We start from the raw sequence: 22467 nt of genomic DNA on the forward strand, positions 1-22467 counted from the left end.
TACATGCAGACATACACAATGTCTGTCCAATCCCAAATCCCCCCCTACAGCCTTATAGAGATCTGAGAGCATCAGATGGGTAAGAAATCTGGGTACAATTCCACCAAGCCTATCGGAGGGAAAGGGGGAGCTATTACCGTAATGCTACCTATCCAATACTCCGATGTACAGGAGTGAAAATGTAAGACTTATGGTTGGAACCACTGGTCTTGTGTGAATCGGTTCACATACATGATCCTTCTCTCCTTCTGTTCTGTCCAGGTCCAAACTGAGTCTGTTCCAGTCCAGGTCCAGTCTGCAGCGGGCCAGTGTAAAGGTGAGAGCATTACATTAATACATTGTGTGTATGGCCAATTGGCCATGCCCACAAACTCAGCTGCATAGGGGCCCAAAATAAATTCTGTTGTAGCATCAACCTATCAAACTAAAGATTACCTGGAATGACCCCATGAGTGTTTTATTTTTTTTTCACCAGCTAAAAGCCAAAAGGAGTGAGTGTAACTCCAAAGCCAACCACGCCAGGAACGACTATCTGCTCACGCTAGCAGCGGCTAATGCTCACCAGCAGCGTTACTACGGCACGGACCTGATTGACTGCATCAAGGTGAGGCGTCAGCACACACATGTACGGGCATTCCAGGTCATCTTTTTGTTTGCAGTCATGCTGCATATCTCAGACGATTGCTTTGTCATAGTTTGCATGACTGCAGAAACAGACAACTTGGAACACCACCACTAATGTGCGAGTGAGAGATGCTGGCTTATTGCTGCATTACTGGTCAATTACAAGTTACGTTCCTAACGTATTACCTTGTTGCCCTGTGCTCCTCAGGTTCTGGATGGGGGCATCTATGAGCAGGTGAAGGACTACCTGGTCTCTCTGAGCCAGACTGAGTTGGAGGCCTACCAGGCTGTATACAACACCTTCAATGTCGTCCTGGAGAGCTCCAACGGGGTGAGTGCATGGAAACTAGCCCACAATTTAGCTTTAATTGAACTAGCCTGCTATCAGATCTGTTTGTGCCATCTTGCAGACTCCTAATGTCCTAATGAGGAAAATGAGCAGAAATTGGAGTAACAGCGCTGGTTCAGTCAGTGGCCTTGCTTAAGACCTGAAAACTCACATTCCCCAGAGCTTATGCCTAGGCTTTAGCTCAGATGGCTAACAGTCTTGTGGGGTGTAGAAGACCCGAGTTTGAAACCTAGTCGGTCATATTCACATTGATACCATGGTTTAGGTCCTCATTTTTCCATCAAAGATTTAGAGATTACCATTTACCTATCTCAATACTCTATTGTCTTACTAGCTATTCAGTTACCCCTCAGCCATTGGCCTCTCTTAGTCCTGATCTCTTGGTCTTCTTGCGTTTCTGGAACCTGACCTTGGTTTGCAGTTCATTTCCTGTCAGCCCAGCGTGACCGTATATTTGTGGCGAAACAGCGACCTCTGGGTGCTCTGTTTAACAGTGGTCATATTTCGACCCGTTGACCCATATGGTTATTTTTCACTGTGACACCACACAGCAGCCTGTGTGTGTGTGCATAGTTTGGAACCTCTCTCAGGTCATCTTCCTGTGAACCTTGAGGTGACCATGAATGCTCCCCCATGACTTTGGGTTATACTGTGCTCTGCTCTGACCGTCAGTGGTCCTTCCATGACTTAAGTAAGATCAGTGTGGTTGCCCTTCAATGACATAATAAACACTCAAAGGATTGAGTAAATCCTCTTCTGTCATGATAATGATATTTTATCTATTCAAATCCCTTCATGCCTCTGTCAGATTATTAGATGCCTCTATTGTGGCCTTATCAGGTTACCTAAACAAGTGTGTACGTGTCTGTGTTCTCTCCAGGTGACGCAGGACTTCCAACAGCAGCAGTTTGTACAGCACAACCCAGTGTTCCACAGCGCCCCAGCCATCCTCTTCCAACCCAGCGACACTGACAAGGTGGGGAGTAGTGCTATGCTAACGCTACTGTTCTCATGGTACGTGGTGGCTAGTGCTACGCTACACACTAGCTATGCTATAGCTTCCCGCTCATAGAACCACTGATCATTCCTCACCGCTAGGTGAGCTAAATTGCTCTACCGTACAGGCTTCTGTGTCTGTGTAACACAAATGAATAGGTAAGCTCACTTTTCTGCTTGAATTGCCTCCACCTGCGCCATCGAATTGCTAGCTTTTTGGTGATAAAGCTGGCTAAGGCATTGCGAAACTGAGGGCGACTAGATCAATCTCAGTAGTGAATTTGTGAGGGAGGAAACAATGCTATTAAACGACACTGACGTCTATTGCATGTTGTGCATGTGTGTTGGTGAGTGTTTGTTGCACGCAGCTTTGTGTGTATTTATAGTGTGTGGGTAGTGCGTCTGTGTATATGGTGTGCCTGTGTGCCTTAGGAACCTGTTCTCAGCTGACCCAGTCTGTCCGTCTGCCCGCCAGTGCACTCGTCCACACCCTCCTCCACCCGCACCCCTCCTCCCATCCCATCCGCCCCTCCGCTACACTGGACAAATTGTTAGAAACCTCCAAGGCCCTCGTTGTTGTTTTCGTTGGAAGTCAAACAAGCGGTGGCCTGTTCCTAAAGAAAACATTTAGTGATGCAGTTTCCCCCTCAAACCTCCCCTTCCCTGTGCGAGACGACGGAGGGATCCGGAAAAGAACTGCACTGAAAGAGGAGCCGGGGGGGAGTGGGGGCGTTTTGCAGGCAGGCAGGACCATGGACGGCCTAGGCATCTGTGAAAAGGGTGCATTGTAAGGGGGCCTCGTCAGTATGCTCACTCCAACCCCCTGCCTTCCTCATCCCTCCTCCACTCTTCTACACCTGGCTGCCCCAGCCTCTAACATGAACTAGGTGTGGCTCTCCTCTCATTCACTGATTTATGGGCCTTGCGTAGTCCACGTTGTTTCTCTCTCTCACACACACACACATACACAAACGCAGAAAACTCGGCGCTCCACCTGTGGTGCTATTTTTCCATCTTCAACCTGTAGTTGGGAAAAAAATATTTTTTAGCTGAGTGCACATTCAGTTAATCTGCCATTTGGACTGTGTTCATTCTTGTGTCAAGGGTCAGCTCTGCACATGAAGCATGCCAGGGATCATCAGTCATGGGGGTTGACCTATACACCTCCTGAGTAGAGGTGAGACCAAACCTCCTGGTCCTGTTGTGTGTCCATCATCCCAACCAGCCAGGGCTCTGTTCATTAGTGTGCGATGGAAAACATTTTAAATATTTTTTATCCGGAAACAAGAATGAGTGCTTCTTATTAGCCAAGTATAGGGTTGTCCCTCCCCATTTCAGGACGTTTTCTTCCATTTGGTGGATATTGAGCAAATAGCTTTACAGGTTACAGGTTCTGATAGAAATGTACTAGAACATACAGTCGGGCAAAAAAGTATTTAGACAGCCACCAATTGTACAAGTTCTCCCACTTAAAAAGATGAGAGGCCTGTAATTTTCATTATAGGTACACTTCAACTATGACAGACAAAATGAGGAAAGAAATTCCAGAAAAGCACATTGTATATTAGGAAATGGAAGACATATAAGACCACTGATAATCTCCCTCGATCTGGGGCTCCACGCAAGATCTCACCAGGTGGGGTCAAAATGATCACAAGAACGGTGAGTAAAAATCCCAGAACCACATGGGGGGACATAGTGAATGACCTGCAGAGAGCTGGGATCAAAATAACAAAGCCTACCATCAGTAACACACTACGCCGCCAGGGACTCAAATCCTGCAGTGCCAGACGTGTCCCCCTGCTTAAGCCAGTACATGTCCAGGCCCGTCTGAAGTTTGCTAGAGAGCATTTGGATGATCCAGAAGAAGATTGGGAGAATGTCATATGGTCAGATGAAACCAAAATATAACTTTTTGGTCAAAACTCAACTCATCGTGTTTGGAGGACAAGTAATGCTGAGTTGCATCCAAAGAACACCATACCTACTGTGAAGCATGGGGGTGGAAACATCATGCTTTGGGGCTGTTTTTCTGCAAAGGGACCAGGACGACTGATCCGTGTAAAGGAAAGAATGAATGGAGCCATGTATCGTGAGATTTCAAGTGAAAACATCCTTCCATCAGCAAGGGCATTGAAGATGAAACGTGGATGCGGCTTTCAGCATGACAATGATCCCAAACACACCGCCCGGGCAACGAAGGAGTGGCTTCGAAAGAAGCATTTCAAGGTCCTGGAGTGGCCTAGCCAGTCTCCAGATCTCAACCATAGGAAATCTTTGGAGGGAGTTGAAAGTCTGTGTTGCCCAGCAACAGCCCCAAAACATCACTGCTCTAGAGGAGATCTGCATGGAGGAATGGGCCAAAATACCAGCAACAGTGTGTGAAAACCTTGTGAAGACTTACAGAAAACGTTTGACCTCTGTCATTGCCAACAAAGGGTATATAACAAAGTATTGAGAAACTTTTGTTATTGACCAAATACTTATTTTCCACCATAATTTGCAAATAAATTAATTAAAAATCCTACAGTGTGATTTTCTGGATTTTTTTCTTCTCATTTTGTCTGTCATAGTTGAAGTGTACCTATGATGAAAATTACAGGCCTCATCTTTTTAAGTGGGAGAACTTGCACAATTGGTGGCTGACTAAATACTTTTTTGCCCCACTGTATATGATTGTCTGTCATGTAGACTAAAGAACTGTGTCAGCTCTATTCATTCCATTTCTATTTTGCAATGTTCAGAACATATCAAATATATTTATATAGCCCTTCTTACATCAGCTGATATATCAAAGTGCTCTACAGAAACCCAGCCTAAAACCCCAACAGCAAGCATTGCAGGTGTAGAAACACGGTGGCTAGGAAAAACTCCCTAGAAAGGCCAAAATCTAGGAAGAAACCTAGATAGGAACCAGGCTATGTGGGGTGGCCAGTCCTCTTCTGGCTGTGCCGGGTGGAGAATATAACAGAACATGGCCAAGATGTTCAAATGTTCATAAATGACCAGCATGGTCGAATAATAATAAGGCAGAACAGTTGAAACTGGAGCAGCAGCACAGCCAGGTGGACTGGGGACAGCAAGGAGTCATCATGTCAGGTAGTCCTGGGGCATGGTCCTAGGGCTCAGGTCCTCCGAGAGAGAGAAAGAAAGAGAGAAGGAGAGAATTAGAGAACGCACACTTAGATTCACACAGGACACCGAATAGGACAGGAGAAGTACTCCAGATATAACAAACTGACCCTAGCCCCCCGACACAAACTACTGCAGCATAAATACTGGAGGCTGAGACAGGAGGGGTCAGGAGACCCTGTGGCCCCATCCGAGGATACCCCCGGACAGGGCCAAACAGGAAGGATATAACCCCACCCACTTTGCCAAAGCACAGCACCCACACCACTAGAGGGATATCTTCAACCATCAACTTACCATCCTGAGACAAGGCTGAGTATAGCCCACAAAGATCTCCGCCACGGCACAACCCAAGGGGGGGGCGCCAACCCAGACAGGATGACCACATCAGTGAATCAACCCACTCAGGTGACACACCCCCCCCCCCTCCCCCCAGGGACGGCATGAGAGAGCCCCAGTAAGCCAGTGACTCAGCCCCTGTAATAGGGTTAGAGGCAGAGAATCCCAGTGGAAAGAGGGGAACCGGCCAGGCAGAGACAGCAAGGGTGGTTCGTTGCTCCAGAGCCTTTCCGTTCACCTTCCCACTCCTGGGCCAGACTACACTCATACCCACTGAAGAGATGAGTCTTCAGTAAAGACTTAAAGATTGAGACTGAGTTTGCGTCTCTCACATGGGTAGGCAGACCGTTCCATAAAAATGGAGCTCTATTTTATTTTTTTTATTTTACCTTTATTTTACTAGGCAAGATCAGTTAAGAACAAATTCTTATTTTCAATGACGCCTAGGAACAGTGGGTTAACTGCCTGTTCAGGGGCAGAACGACAGATTTGTACCTTGTCAGCTCGGGGGTTTGAACTTGCAACCTTCCGGTTACTAGTCCAACGCTCTAACCACTAGGCTACCCTGCCGCCCCTTTCTGCCTCCAGCTGTTTGCTTAGAAATTCTAGGGACAATTAGGAGGCCTGCGTCTTGTGACCGTAGCGTACGTATAGGTATGTACGGCAGGACCAAATCAGAGAGATGGGTAGGAGCAAGCCCATGTAATGCTTTGTAGGTTAGCAGTAAAACCTTGAAATCAGCCCTTGCTTTGACAGGAAGCCAGTGTAGAGAGGCTAGCACTGGAGTAATATGATACATTTTTTTGGTTCTAGTCAGGATTCTAGCAGCCGTATTTAGCACTAACTGAAGTTTATTTTATCTACAAGTCTCTGCTAGGTAAAGCCCCATATCTTATCTCAGCTTACTGATCACCATAGCAGCACCCACTCGTAGCACGCGCTCCAGCAGGTATATCTCACTGGTCACCCCCAAAGCCAATTCCTCCTTTGGTCGTCTTTCCTTCCAGTTCTCTGCTGCCAATGACTGGAACGAACCGCAAAAATCTCTGAAGCTGGAGACTCGTATCTCTCTCACTAGCTTTAAGCACCAGCTGTCAGAGCAGCTCACAGATCACTACACCTGTACATAGCCCATCTGTAAACAGCCCATCTATCTAACTACTTCATCCCCATACTGTATTTATTTATTTATCTTGCTCCTTTGCACCCCAGTATCTCTACTTGCACATTCATCTTCTGCACATCTACCATTCCATTGTTTAATTGCTATATTGTAATTACTTCGCCACCATGGCCTATTTATTGCCTTAACTCCCTTATCTTACCTCATTTGCACTCACTGTTTATAGACTTTTTGTTTTCTTTTGTTCTACTGTATTATTGACTATTTTGTTTATTCGATGTGTAACTGTTGTTGTATGTGTCGAATTGCTATGCTTGATCTTGGCCAGGTCACAGTTGCAAATGAGAACTTATCTCAACTAGCCTACCTGGTTAAATAAATAAATAAAAAGAGCGCCACTCCAGCTAGGATGGAGTCCGTCACTCCTCAGCAGGCCAGGCTTGGTCCTGTTTGTGGGTGAGTCCCAGAAAGAGTGACACTTATCTGCAAATTCTATCTTTTGGTAGTGTCAGGAAACAGTTTTCAACCAGTGATTGAGTTGTGAGACTCTGCTGTAGAGCTCATCACTCCCCCTAACTGGGAGGGGGCCAGAGACAAATACTCGATGTCAACACATCTTTCTAGCAGATTTACACGCTGAAGCTATGTTGCGTGCGCTTGGTGACCTCTGACTGTTTCATCCTAACATCGTTGGTGCCGACGTGGATAACAATATCCCTATACTCTCTACACTCGCCAGTTTTAGCTTTAGATTAGCCTTAATGTCGGTAGCCCTGCCCCCTGATAAACAGTGTATGATCGCTGGATGAGTCGTTTTAAGTCTAATACTGCGGGTAATGGAGTCGCCAATGACTAGGATTTTCAATTTGTCAGAGGTAATGGTGGGAGGCTTAGGCGTCTCAGACCCCATAACGGGAGGAGTAGAGACCAGAGAAGGCTCGGCCTCTGACTCCGACTCGCTGCTTAATGGGGAAAACCGTTGAAAGTTTCTGTCGGCTGAATGAGCGACACCGGTTGAGCATTCCTACAGCATTTCCCTCCAGAAGCCATGAGCAAGTTGTCCGGCTGCGGGGACTGTGTGAGGGGATTTATACTAACGTTACTATCTGTACTTACTGGTGGCACAGACACAGTTTCATCCTTTCTTACACTGAAATTACTCTTGCCTAACGATTGCGTCTGAAGCTGGGCTTGCAGCACAGCTATCCTCGCCGTAAGGCGATCATTCTCCTGTATATTATGAGTATAGCGACTGCAATTAGAAGGCATCATGTTAATATTACTACTTAGCTTCGGCTGTTGGAGGTCCTGACGAACCATGTCCAGATAAAGCGTACGGAGTGAACAAGTTGAGTGAGGGAGAAACTAAAAATATAAACGGTAATTAAAAAGTAAATACCGTAAAGTTGTCAGGTAGCAAAGTAAGGTTAGCAACAAAACGCACAGCAGCACGTAAACAAGTCTGCAAGTTGTGACCCATTACTGAGTACACCACAGAATCCAGTTTGGTCCAGTGGGGCCGAGAATGAGACTTAAGGCCTTGTAGAGAGGTTGTGGAAAGAAATAAGCACAGGATTTTTCCATATTAATCTGGAATTTATGTTTTCTGACGTCCAATCCTATTTTATTGGAATCGACTAACCCCCAAACCAATATCCAACATTTCACTATTTTCTATGTTATACTGATAACATCCCTGATTTTGAGACATTGCCTCTCATCCCAATGGGGTGCATGGATTGGCTGTTTGTCTCTTGTGAGGTCATCCATAGTGGAAGTGTTTTTTTCCTTGGTTGTTTTCCTTTCGACACAAACGTGATTTGTTTGATTGTCTGAATCCCGCTATTGAGGCAATTTTTATTTATTTTTTACTACGCCAACATTTCTCAAATCTCATTTAGTAATATTTGCCAACATTCACCCTCACAGATATTGGTTCCAATATCTTACCGGAAATCATTAGGTGTATATGGCTGTTTTATATGTACCAAAGTACACTGAACAAAAATATAAACGCAACAATTTCAAAGATTGTACTGAGCTACAGTTCATATAAGGAAATCGGTCAATTGAAATAATTGAATTAGGCCCTAATCTATGGATTTCACATATCTGGGAATACAGATGGGCATCTGTTGGTCACAGATACCTTAAAATAAGGTAGGGGTGTGGATCAGAACCAGTCAGTATTTGGTGTGACCACCACTTGCCTCATGCAGCCCGACCCATCTCATTCGCAGAGAGTTGATTGTGGCCTGTGGAATGTTGTCCCACTCCTCTTCAATGGCTGTGCAGAGTTTCTGGATATTGGCGGGAACTGGAACACGATATCGTACATGTCAAACCAGAGCATCCCTGTGATGCTCAATGTTGAGTATGCAGACCATGGAAGAACTGGGACATTTTCAGTTTCCAAGAATTATGTACAGATCCTTGCAATATGAGGCCGTGGTGCATTATCATGCTGAAACATGAGGTGATGGTGGCGGATGGATGGCACGACAATGGGTCTCAGGATCTCGTCACGGTATCTCTACATTCAAATTGCCATCAATAAAAGGCAATTGTGTTTGTTGTCCGTAGCTTATGCCTGCCTGCGTTTTGCTGCCTTATTGTTGTCTTAGGTCTCTCTTTATGTATTGTTGTGTCTCTTGTTGTGATGATGATGTGTTTCGTCCTATATTTATATTGTATTTTATTTATTTTTTTATCCCCGCAGGAGACCGTTTGCATTGTGGCCATCATTGTAAATAACAATTTGTTCTTAACAGACTTGCCTAGTTAAATAAAGGTTAGATAAATAACTAAAAATACCATAACCCACTGTCACCATGGGGCACTCTGTTCAAAACGTTGAGATCAGAAAACCTCTTGTCCACACGACGTCATACTGTGCATTTGGAAAGCCTCTTGACTTTTTCCACATTTTGTTACGTTACAGCCTTATTATAAAATGGATTTAAAAAAAAAAAAATCCTGATCAATCTACACACAATACCCCATGACAAAGCAACAAAAAAAATGCATTTTTCTCAGTACTTTGTTGAAGCACCTTTGGCAGCAATTATAGACTTGTATCTTTGGTATGACGCTACAAGCTTGGCACACCTGTATTTGGGGAGTTTCTCCCATGTGGACACCAATGAGGAGGTCAGAGACCTAACCGTGTGGTGCCAGGACAGCAACCTCTCCTCAACGTGATCAAGACAAAGGAGATGATTGTGTACTACAGGAAAAGGAGGACCAAGCATGCCCCCATTCTCATCGACGGGGCTGTAGTGGAGCAGGTTGGGAGCTTCAAGTTCCTTGGTGTCCACATCACCATCAAACTATCATTGTCCAAACACACCAAGACAGTTGTGAAGAGGGCACAACAAAGCCTATTCCCCCTGAAAACGGAAAAAAAAACGGACTGAAAAGATTTGGCATGGGTCCTCAGATCCTCAAAACGTTCTACAGCTCTACCATCGAGAGCATCCTGACGGGTTGCATCACTGCCTGGTATGGCAACTGCTCGGCTTACGACCGCAAGGCACTACAGAGGGTAGTGCGTACGGCCCAGTACATCACTGGGGCTAAGCTGCCTGCCATTCAGGACCTCTATACCAGGCGGTGTCAGAAGAAGGCCCTAAAAATGTTCAAGGACTCCAGCCACCCCAGTCATAGACTGTCCTCTCTGCTTCCGCACGGCAGGTAGTACCAGAGCGCTAAGTCTAGGTCCAAGAGGCTTCTAAACAGCTTCTATCCCCAAGCCATAAGACTCCTGAACAGCTAATCAAATGGCTACCCAGGCTATTTGCATTGACCCCCCCCCCCCCCCCTCTTCTACGCTGCTGCTACTCTCTGTTATTATCTATGCATACAGTAGTCACTAACTCTACCTACATGTACATCTTACCTCAGTTACCTCGACTAACCGGTGCCCCCGCACATTGACTCTGTACGGGTATATAGCCTCACTATTGTTATTTTACTGCTGCTCTTTAATTATTTGTTACTTTTCATTTCATTTTTTTTATTTTTTACTTAACACTTATTTTTCTTAACTGCATTGGGGCTTGTAAGTAAGCATTTCACTGTAAGGTCTACTACCCCTGTTGTATTCGGCGCCTGTGACAAATACAATTTGATTTGTGTGCCTTTCCAAATCATGTCCAATCAATTATATTTACCACCGGTGGACTCCAAGTTGTAGAAAAATCTCAAACAAGATCAATGGAAACAGGATGCACCTGAGCTCAATTTCGAGTCTCATAGCAAAGGGTCTGAATACTTATATGTAAATAAGGTATTGCTGTTTTTCATTTGTAATACATTTGCAAAAATTTCAAGAAACCTGCTTATGCTTTGTCATTATGGGGTATTGTGTGTAGATTGATGAGCAAAAAATATTTCATCCATTTTAGATTAAGGCTGTAAGATAACCAAATGTGGAAAAAGTCAAGGGGTCTGAATACTTTACGAATGCGTTGTACACGCGGTCTGCCATCTGCCCGGTACAGTTAAAACTGGGATTCATCCGTGAAATCACAGTTCTCCAGCATGCCAGTAGCCATTGAAGGTGAGCATTTGCCTACTGAAGTCTGTCACGGCGAGAAACTGCAGTCAGGTCAAGACCCTTGTGATGATGACAAGCATGCAGATGCTCTTCCCTGAGATGGTTTCTGACAGTTTGTGCAAACCCTCAGTTTCATCAGCTGACTGGGTGGCTGGTCTCAGAAGATGCTGGATGTGGATGTCCTGGGCTGGTGTGGTTACAAGTGGTCTGCGGTTGTGAGGCCGGTTGGACGTACTGCCAAATACTCTAAAACGACATTGGAGGCAGTTTATGCTAGAGAAATTAACATTCAATTCTCTGACAACAGCTCTGGTGGACATTCCTGCAGTCAGCTTGCCAATTGCACGCTCCCTCAAAGTTGGCATCTGTGGCATTGTGTTGTGTGACACAAGGTGCACCTGATGGATTATCTTGACAAAGAGAAATGCTCACTAACAGGGATGTAAACACATTTGTACCCAACATATTAGAGAAATAAGGTTTTTGTGCATATAGAACATTTCTGCTATGTTTTATTTCAGCTCATGAAACATGGGACCAACACTTTACATGTTGCGTTTTATATTTTTGTTCAGTATATTGTTGACCTATTGCGATACACACACACCACACACACACACAGAGATTATGTTTAGCTGAATATTATCAGACTATTAAACTCTCTCTCTACCCCATCCATCATCCCTGGTCACTAGGTGGGGCAGCTGCATAAGCAGAGTGGCACAGCGGAGGAGCACAATCTGGATAAGGAGGCACGGAAGTGGGCGACACGAGTGGCACGAGAACACAAGAGCATCATCCACAGCCAGCGGGTGAGAGAGGAAGGGATAGATGAAGGGTAGGGAAGGGTGAGAAAGGGGATAGTCTAAATTCTAGCGAGGGGATAGTCTATATTCTAGCAGATATATGCATCTTTCCCTGATTAACATTTTTTAAATTTTATTTTATTTTTAATGTAAGATACGACTGCATCGGTCCGCAACTGCCAACCGATCCAAATGTAGCATGCATCGGTCAGAAAATCCATTAAAACATTAGAAATCGCTGATTCCATTTTTTTTGCTTATACTGCTTTCGAAAACGATTCATTTTGTGCCAACTAATGCTTCCTCTCCTTCAGTGTCGAACAAAGCATGTAACTGTTGACAATCATTGATCTCTACAAGGTATTTTGCATGCCGAGCAACACTGGGGAATATCAGTAGCCTAGTCAAACTGCGCACTGTGCTCAGCTTCGCACTCTAACCAGCGCGAGGTACAACAATATTAGTCTTTATTAGTTGATTGACCATGTAATTTGCTGGGTTATTGTTCTATCAAAAATGTGCTTTACCAAAATAAAAGTAAGCTACAGGAGACACAACTCCTCTGGCTGTAGGCTACATGCCTAACAGTGCTTATTTTATTTAAATTTGTTCAGGTCCACCGTCAGCTGTAGTTTTTGTATATTTGATTTAAAGATCCTGTGTATATTGTACTTTTTTGATATAGAGGGTCTGTGGTGGGAAAAAGTACCTAATTGTTACACTTGAGTAAAAGTAAAGATGCCTTAATAGAAAATTTAAGTGAGTAAGTAAAAGTGAGTCACCCAGTAAAACACTACTTGATTAAAAGTATTTGGTTTTAAATATATTTAAGTATCAAAAGTAAATGTAATTGCTAAAATATATTTAAGTATCGAAAGTTGGTGTAAATCATTTCATATTTCTTATATTAAGCAAACCAGATGGCAAAAATGTTTATTTTCTTTGTATTTGCAGACAGCCAGGGGCACACTCTGACACTCAGACATCGTTTACAAATGAAAGGATGTGTGTTTAGTGAGTCCGCCAGATCAGAGGCAGTTGGGATGACCAGGGATGTTCTCTTGATAAATTTGTGAATTGGACAATTTTCCTGTCTTGCTAAGCATTAAAAATGTATGAAGTAAAAGGTACATTATTTTCTTTATTGTGGTGTAAAAGTGGTGGTGGTGATGTGAAGTTTGCCACAAATATAAATGTTAAAGTTAAGTACAGATACAAAAAAAAGACTTAAGTAGTACTTTAAAGTATTTTTACTTCAGTTTATAATTTCATAACGAGGACAGCAATCACTTTGCGAGGCACACTGCATGGCCAAAGTGGGCGGAGAAAAGAAGCTCACTTAAAATTCCAAACGGTCAAAACCATTCGATTTTGAAATGGAGACTAAATCCAAAGTTGTGCTATCTATTCATAGCTAATTTGTAAACAATAAATATGTTACTATCTCTAACACTTAATCTGCGAAAATGACAAGTTAATTAGAGGGTGATGGAGATTTTCAGAACCTAAGTGGGGGGACAAAAACATTATGGGGGGCTACAATCTGGTAGTGGGGTGGTAGATTCCTAGTCTCACTTATGGCTCAGGTCAGGTGCCTACATTGTACATACATAATTTACACACACACACGAACACTCACAAATTCAGCTCAGAGAGGCCCAGCTTATGAGCTCCATCAACAGCCCTCATAGGGCGCTGGTCAAAAGTAGTGTACTATATAGGGTTACATTTCAGACAGTCATTGAGATTGGTTTGTTTACTACATGTTATCTGTGACCTTTTAGGCCCTGGAGGACTATAGGACACAGCAGGGGCCATCTGAGCAGAACTGCAGTGAACTGGAACTCAAAATGGAGGCGGCCAAGGAGAACCTGCGGAGAGCTGAGGTAAACGTGTGTGTGTGTGGCGATGGTGAGTAGGGCTCACACTCGTGATAATGTAACCCTGCCTGTGACTTAAAATTTGGCCAAAAGGGAATGTTTAAGATGTAGGTGTCCCGAGCCAGAGACCGGAGTTCAGATCCCACTAGTTACATGCTTGTGTGTGTGATCCCTCTCTGAGGTTGGTATATCATTGGGCCAGTAGGTTGTCTCACCTCAGCCTCTCTTGCCTCTGATTCCCCCTGCTGGTTGATGCGGCAGACTACATCCAACATACAGTAGTTCTGATAAAGCTTCTTATGAAAGCCTATTATGACATGATGGCTGACTGGTCATGACTAGAGTTGCGAAATCCCAGTGGGAACATTGCTGGAATTGGGAGGGAATAAACATTACATTTGTAATATGACAAAACATATGATTGTCACTAACTCCAGACGGTGAAGCTGAAGGCGGAGGCTCGCCTGGCCCTGCTGAGAGAGGCAGGCATCACTGTGGAGACGTGGCTGAAGAGCGCCATGAACCAGGTGATGGAGGAGCTGGAGAACGAGCGGTGGGCTAACCTGAACACCCATGACCCTTCACTCTCCGTGAGTCACAAAACACACATTGAAAGATGAGACAAAAATGCATTTTTTTCACATCTTTGTGCATACACGTAAACCCATCAACAATTTCCATTTTGTCCCCTGTACCTGCCTACTGAAACTTCCCGGGCTCAGGTAAATCACATGATAAGGAAGCTGGGGTGTTTCTTTAAAGTACTGTTTCTCAACTTTAAAGGAAAGGTTCACCCAATTTGAATGTTATTTTGTTTTTGTGCATCTCTGAGTGATCTATTGATTCCCTGGGTCATTTCATGTTTTCATGTGTATCTGAGTTTTTGGCATTCAAGCAGGCAGAAATCTGGGCGGTATGTTATAGCACTGTGATAAAATCACTCTCAATACACTGGAAGTTAATAGGAATCTGACATTTACATCGCGAAAAAGTCTTATCGTACATGTCAGATTTCAATACTTGCCAATGTCATAACTCCGGGAGGATGTCTTCTCTCGAATGAGCCATTGATCGGCATTTTTTTTTTAGATATTCCTACCTCGAGAAATGTTCCTACCTCGAGAAATGTGTAATTTAACAGTCTAGAACATTTTTCCTATTTGTCTGCTTCATTAATCCAGGGTGCACTGCATGGTGCCTTTGCCAGAGATATTATAGAAAGGAGATAGGAATCCAATGAAAGAAGGAATGTGTAAGGCCCCACCCAGCAGACTTTCAACCAATCGCGTACACGTTGCTTAACTAATCATAACGCAATCCCTTCTCAAAGTTTGTGTATATGTCGAGAAACTTGGCTATTTTCCTCAAGTACGTAATGTCACGATTCCAAAGCTATATGATATTACAGATAGCAAGTTAATTATCGCACATCTCAAAAATATGTTTAATGTTGTACTTGTTGTTGACAAAATTCATTCCTTGGAGAGTGCTCCTTGTCGTAGAATCGCCAAGAATGAACCGCACTGCCCATCAATGTAACATGGGCAACGTTTCCAATCTCCTCAAATGTAAACTCAGCAAAAAAAGAAACGTCCTCTCACTGTCAACTGCGTTTATTTTCAGCTGAGACATAAACTGAACATGTTCCACAGACATGTGACTAACAGAAATGGAATAATGTGTCCCTGAACAAAGGGGGGGTCAAAATCAAGACAGTCAGTATCTGGTGTGGCCACCGGCTGCATTAAGTACTGCAGTGCATCTCCTCCTCATGGGCTGCACCAGAGTTGCCAGTTCTTGCTGTGAGATGTTACCCCACTCGTCCACCAAGGCACCTGCAAGTTCCCGGACATTTCTGGGGGGAATGGCCCTAGCCCTCGCTCTCCAATCTAACAGGTCCCAGACGTGCTCAATGGGATTGAGATCCGGGCTCTTTGCTGGCCATGGCAGAACACTGACATTCCTGTCTTGCAGGAAATCACGCACAGAATGAGCAGTATGGCTGGTGGCATTGTGATGCTGTAGGGACATGTCAGGGTGAGCCTACAGGAAGGGTACCACATGAGGGAGGAGGATTTCTTCCCTGTAAGGCACAGCGTTGAGATTGCCTGCAATGACAACAAGCTCAGTCCGATGATGCTGTGACACACCGCCCCAGACCATGACGAACCCTCCACCTCCAAATCGATCCTGAGTACAGGCCTCTGTGTAACGCTCATTCCTTCAACGATAAACACGAATCCGACCATCACCCCGGGTGAGACAAAACCGCGACTCGTCAGTGAAGAGCACTTTTTGCCAGTCCTGTCTGATTAGGAAGTGCAATATGACCCCATAGACACTGTGTATTCGATAGGGAATGAGTTGAAAAACTACAAACCTCAGATTTCCGCCTACCATATGAGTTCTGTTACACTCACAGACATCATTCAAGCAGTTTTAGAAACTTCAGGGTGTTTTCTATCCAAATCTACTAATTATATGCATATTCTAGCTTTTATGGCTGAGTAGCAGGCAGTTTAATTTGGGCATGCTTTTCATCCAAAATTCCCAATGCTGCTCCCTACCCTAGAGAAGTTAAAATAGGCCTACAAGCCCTCAGTCCAGCCTCTCTCAGCCTATTGCTGACAGTCTGAGCACTGATGGAGGGATTTTGCGTTCCTGGTGTAACTCGGGCAGTTGTTGTTGCCATCATGTTCCTGTCCCGCAGGTGTGATGTTCGGATGTACCGATCCTGTGCAGGTGTTGTTACACGTGGTCTGCCACTGCGAGGACGATCAGCTCTCCGTCCTGTCTCCCTGTCTTAGGTGTCTCACAGTACAGACATTACAATTTATTGCCCTGGCCACATCGGCAGTCCTCATGTCTCCTTGCAGCATGCCTAAGGCATGTTCACACAGATGAGCAGGGACCCTGGGCATCTTACTTTTGGTGTTTTTCAGAGTCAGTAGAATGGCCTCTGTAGTTTCCTAAGTTTTCATAACTGTGACCTTAATTTCCTACTGTCTGTAAGATGTTAGTGTCTTAACGACCGTTCCACAGGTGCATGTTCATTAATTGTTTATGGTTCATTGAAAAAGCATGGGAAACACTGTTTAAACCGTTTACAATGAAGATCTGCTAAGTTATTTGTATTTTTACTAATTATCTTTGAAAGACAGGGTCCTGAAAATTGGACGTTTCTTTTTTTGCTGCGTTTATCTGCCGTTGTGAACGTTAGACTCCATTTTGTGAGGCTTATCGATCTGCATGTTGAAAATGATGAGCTTCATGACTCCTAAATTGATAGTGCAGTTTTAGGCAATTTAACCGCTAACTAGCTACTTTACATGCTGATATTGTCTTTGGTATTATGTTTTAGCTACATTTGCTAGCTACGTAGCTAGCCAGCAAGCCCATAGAGAGAGAGCATTGCATTTGATTTTGTAGTCGATTTGAGCTGCAACAGATTTCCACAACAATTTTCCATGTTGCTACCAACCCTATTATATGGCCAAAATGAAACATTTGTTCTCACACAATGTTATTTAACAATGTAAATTAAAGGAATTAGTGGTTTTGGGTGGATTTTTCTTTTTAAGGTGCTAGTTTATCTTGTGCTGTGTTTGTGTGTTGAGATTAACTAGCCTTATGAAACCAGACTGACTGATGACTGCATGTGAGCTTGAGATCAGGCTGGTTTAACAAGGCTACTGATTTTGCCGTTAGATTGTGCGGTATTACTGATTTTACAAATCACCGTGATCTACAAATCACCTTGCATCCCAAATAACGTCTCGCTATGTGATCAAAAGTATCGATACGGGGGCTTGCCTTGCTCAAAGTGATCCCATCCAACCTGCTGTGTGTGTGTGTGTGTGTGTGTGTGTGTGTGTGTGTGTGTGTGTGTGTTTAGGGTACAGCTGACCTGGAGAGGGAGGATGAGGAGCTGGAGGATAGTGGAGAGGTGTTGGACGACAGCAGCTCTATCCCCTCCTGTACTCTCAGGAACTACCCCCTCACCTGCAAAGTGCTCTACTCATACAAGGTATACATGCACACAGAGTGCTCTACAACAGTAGTCCTATTCTCACCTTTGAGCTGGCAATCAACCCATCACCTTGGATGCGATGCAATATGGTACCATATAATTCTTTGAGCACTGCAGCATGCATTATAATAAAAAAATTCAGACTTCACAAATACAGCTCAAACATACAATATATGCACAGAATTCACTGGGGCAGTCTAGCAGTAATGAAACATGATCTCCTTCCTCTCCCAGGCGTCACAGCCAGACGAGCTGACCATCGAGGAACAGGAGGTGCTGGAGGTTATTGATGATGGGGACATGGAGGACTGGGTCAAGGTACAGAGTGCTTTCCAAAAGTGGCAATACTTCACTGTTTGCGCTTTAAACTTGAATAAAGCAAGTGGTACTCTAAAGTCATCATATGCCTACACACCAGGGGTCATGTTCAATAGGGATTTTATTTTTTAATGGGGTGAAATGGGGAGGTTTTAGTTCTGTTGTCCATTGCAAAACATTTTGCTGCGGTGTGCCCTACTATCACTGACTGGTAACCCTATGTGTGTGTTCCAACATTGTCTCTAGGCCAGGAACCGGACGAGCCAGGTGGGTTACGTCCCGGAGAAGTACCTGCAGCTGCCCTCGTCTAACAGCCTACTGAGCATGCTCCAGGCTCTGGCCGCCCTGGACGCCCGATCCCACTCCTCCAGCAACTCCACCGAGCCCGAGCTGCTTGAATCAGAGCTGCCCACACCGGGCACGCCCAGCGTCAACGGCGACTCCAGCAGTGGTGAGAGACGCAGTGAATTTGGGTGAAACAATCCGATCAGCCTCGACATTCTCACAGGAGTGAATCCTGAACTTGACTTAAATCAGATTTTCACTTAGTCATGCATTGATGTCAATGCATGATTTGACATGTCACAATGCATGTCAAATCAAATTTTATTTGTCACATACACATGGTTAGCAGATGTTAATGCGAGTGTAGCGAAATGAGAGGAAATTGGACTTAAGTATAAGTTACGATTCGCACCACACAGAATTAACAAGTATTCATATGTAAGACAATGTCATTGAGATCATTCAGATGTGTTGGCACCATTTTTTTATTTTCCCTTTCTTTCCATTTTGATCTCTTCCTCTGTGCTCTTACTCTTCCCCCTCCCCTGTCTCTCCCCCTTTCGCATTTCACCCTGGCTCTCTCCCACTCCCTCCCCCTTCTCTCTGCCTCAGTGTGCTTTGCCAAGGCCCTGTACGACTATGCGGGCCAGACAGACGAGGAGCTCTCGTTCCCTGAGGGCGCCATCATCCGCGTCCTGAGCCGTGAAACCCACGAGGACGATGGCTTCTGGGAGGGCGAGTTTAACGGCGCCGTTGGCGTCTTCCCTGCCGTGCTGGTGGAGGACCTGCTGGCGGAGGGTGGCTCCAGTGCAGACGGCGAGAATGGCGACAGCCTGGGAGAGACCAGCAGCATCACGCCGGTACACACATGCAGCCACCCTTGGCACTGTTTACACACGTGAATGGACACGTGTTTTTTTAAAATTTTATTTTACCCCCTTTTCTCCCCAATTTCGTGGTATCCAATTACTATCCAGTTACTATCTTGTCTCATCGCTACAACTCCCGTACGGGCTCGGGAGAAACTACGGTCGAAAGCCATGCGTCCTCCGAAACACAACACAACCCAACCAAGCCGCACTGCTTCTTAACACAGCGCGCATTCAACCCAGTCGCACCAATGTGTTGGAGGAAACACAGTGCACCTGGCAACCTGGTTAGCGTGCACTGCGCCCGGCCCGCCACAGGAGTCGCTAGTGCGCGATGACACAAGGATATCCCTACCGGCCAAACCCTCCCTAACCCGGACGACGCTAGCCCAATTGTGCGTCGCCCCACGGACCTCCCGGTCGCAGCCGGCTGCGACAGAGCCTGGCCACCCGGGAGGCCCCGTGAATGGACACTTAAACCTGTTTTAAACTTTATTTCCATGGAGATTTTCTGTTGAGAATGTTTTTTTAAAATCCAGGACCAGGCTTAATCTTGGTGCGGGAAACCGGCCTTTAGACGACACACATCCTCATCCAAATAATAGTAATCAGTATATACCTGTTTTATTTAATTCTGTGGTGAACGTTGTCTTTCAGGTGTCACCCTCTCCTCTTTCTGAGTGCTCCCGACGGAGCCCCTTTCAGCTGGGCCCGTTCCACAGCAGCCCCCTCCAGACCCCCACTCTGCCCTCACCCCAGTCCAGCCCCTCCAGTGCCAGTGCCTCCCCCATACCTCGCCCACCCTCCTACATCAACGGTCACCATAGGCCACCGCCTGCACCACTCAAAAGCCCCTTACAGAGTAAGAACCACTCCTCAAAGGCTGACTATTTATTATTTGGAATTCAAATTGTTATCGCATTGAACATAATTCATTGCCTGGTCCCAAATCTGTTTTGTGCTGAATTATAGTCTGTGGCATGACAACAAAAGTAGGAGTTGGCAAGACTGCAAAACCAGATCTGGGACCAGGCTATGTTATTTATCATATTAAATGCACGCAAAATAGACCATGTATAAAAGTAGAGACATAGACAAGTAATAAACAACAGCATGGATTTTTTAAATCCTCATTCTGAGATATATATCTGGGTTTGTTTATTTGAGCACAATGTCACAATCCTACATTTACATTTAAGTCATTTAGCAGACGCTCTTATCCAGAGCGACTTACAAATTGGTGCATTCACCTTATGACATCCAGTGGAACAATAGTGCATCTAAATCTTTTAAAGGGGGGGGTGAGAGGGATTACTTTATCCTATCCTAGGTATTCCTGAAAGAGGTGGGGTTTCAGGTGTCTCTGGAAGGTGGTGATTGACTCCGCTGTCCTGGCGTCGTGAGGGAGTTTGTTCCACCATTGGGGGGCCAGAGCAGCGAACAGTTTTGACTGGGCTGAGCGGGAACTGTACTTCCTCAGTGGTAGGGAGGCGAGCAGGCCAGAGGTGGATGAACGCAGTGCACTTGTTTGGGTGTAGGGCCAGGGTGATCAGAGCCTGGAGGTACTGAGGTGCCGTTCCCCTCACAGCTCCGTAGGCAAGCACCATGGTCTTGTAGCGGATGCGAGCTTCAACTGGAAGCCAGTGGAGAGAGCGGAGGAGCGGGGTGACGTGAGAGAACTTGGGAAGGTTGAACACCAGACGGGCTGCGGCGTTCTGGATGAGTTGTAGGGGTTTAATGGCACAGGCAGGGAGCCCAGCCAACAGCGAGTTGCAGTAATCCAGACGGGAGATGACAAGTACCTGGATTAGGACCTGCGCCGCTTCCTGTGTGAGGCAGGGTCGTACTCTGCGGATGTTGTAGAGCATGAACCTACAGGAACAGGCCACCGCCTTGATGTTAGTTGAGAACGACAGGGTGTTGTCCAGGATCACGCCAAGGTTCTTAGCGCTCTGGGAGGAGGACACAATGGAGTTGTCAACCGTGATGGCGAGATCATGGAACGGGCAGTCCTTCCCGGGAGGAAGAGCAGCTCCGTCTTGCCGAGGTTCAGCTTGAGGTGGTGATCCGTCATCCACACTGATATGTCTGCCAGACATGCAGAGATGCGATTCGCCACCTGGTCATCAGAAGGGGGAAAGGAGAAGATTAATTGTGTGTCGTCTGCATAGCAATGATAGGAGAGACCATGTGAGGTTATGACAGAGCCAAGTGACTTGGTGTATAGCGAGAATAGGAGAGGGCCTAGAACAGAGCCCTGGGGGACACCAGTGGTGAGAGCACGTGGTGTGGAGACGGATTCTCGCCACGCCACCTGGTAGGAGCGACCTGTCAGGTAGGACGCAATCCAAGCGTGGGCCGCGCCGGAGATGCCCAACTCGGAGAGGGTGGAGAGGAGGATCTGATGGTTCACAGTATCGAAGGCAGCCGATAGGTCTAGAAGGATGAGAGCAGAGGAGAGAGAGTTAGCTTTAGCAGTGCGGAGCGCCTCCGTGATACAGAGAAGAGCAGTCTCAGTTGAATGACTAGTCTTGAAACCTGACTGATTTGGATCAAGAAGGTCATTCTGAGAGAGTTAGCGGGAGAGCTGGCCAAGGACGGCACGTTCAAGAGTTTTGGAGAGAAAAGAAAGAAGGGATACTGGTCTGTAGTTGTTTGACATCGGAGGGATCGAGTGTAGGTTTTTTCAGAAGGGGTGCAACTCTCGCTCTCTTGAAGACGGAAGGGACGTAGCCAGCGGTCAGGGATGAGTTGATGAGCGAGGTGAGGTAAGGGAGAAGGTCTCCGGAAATGGTCTGGAGAAGAGAGGAGGGGATAGGGTCAAGCGGGCAGGTTGTTGGGCGGCTGGCCGTCACAAGACGCGAGATTTCATCTGGAGAGAGAGGGGAGAAAGAGGTCAGAGCACAGAGTAGGGCAGTGTGAGCAGAACCAGCGGTGTCGTTTGACTTAGCAAACGAGGATCGGATGTCGTCGACCTTCTTTTCAAAATGGTTGACGAAGTCATCTGCAGAGAGGGAGGAGGGGGAGGAGGATTCAGGAGGGAGGAGAAGGTGGCAAAGAGCTTCCTAGGGTTAGAGGCAGATGCTTGGAATTTAGAGTGGTAGAAAGTGGCTTTAGCAGCAGAGAGAGAAGAGGAAAATGTAGAGAGGAGGGAGTGA

General features: G+C 45.6%; 1 protein-coding gene across 2 annotated transcripts in view; it reads left to right on the forward strand.

Annotated features, from left to right (window-relative positions):
- LOC115136053 (F-BAR and double SH3 domains protein 2-like) overlaps positions 1-22467 on the forward strand; it is a 62703-nt gene that overhangs the window by 35823 nt on the left and 4413 nt on the right. For both annotated transcript variants that reach the window (XM_029671421.2, XM_029671422.2), the window contains 12 exons: positions 262-316; positions 476-604; positions 833-955; positions 1854-1949; positions 11817-11933; positions 13712-13813; positions 14245-14397; positions 17703-17834; positions 18072-18155; positions 18402-18606; positions 19053-19300; positions 19967-20171. In XM_029671421.2, the coding sequence (XP_029527281.2) occupies positions 262-316; positions 476-604; positions 833-955; positions 1854-1949; positions 11817-11933; positions 13712-13813; positions 14245-14397; positions 17703-17834; positions 18072-18155; positions 18402-18606; positions 19053-19300; positions 19967-20171 (1649 nt within the window). The remainder of the gene's footprint in view (positions 1-261; positions 317-475; positions 605-832; positions 956-1853; positions 1950-11816; positions 11934-13711; positions 13814-14244; positions 14398-17702; positions 17835-18071; positions 18156-18401; positions 18607-19052; positions 19301-19966; positions 20172-22467) is intronic.

Source organism: Oncorhynchus nerka, linkage group LG10 (assembly GCF_034236695.1).
Source record: "Oncorhynchus nerka isolate Pitt River linkage group LG10, Oner_Uvic_2.0, whole genome shotgun sequence".
NCBI classification, from domain to species: domain Eukaryota; kingdom Metazoa; phylum Chordata; class Actinopteri; order Salmoniformes; family Salmonidae; genus Oncorhynchus; species Oncorhynchus nerka.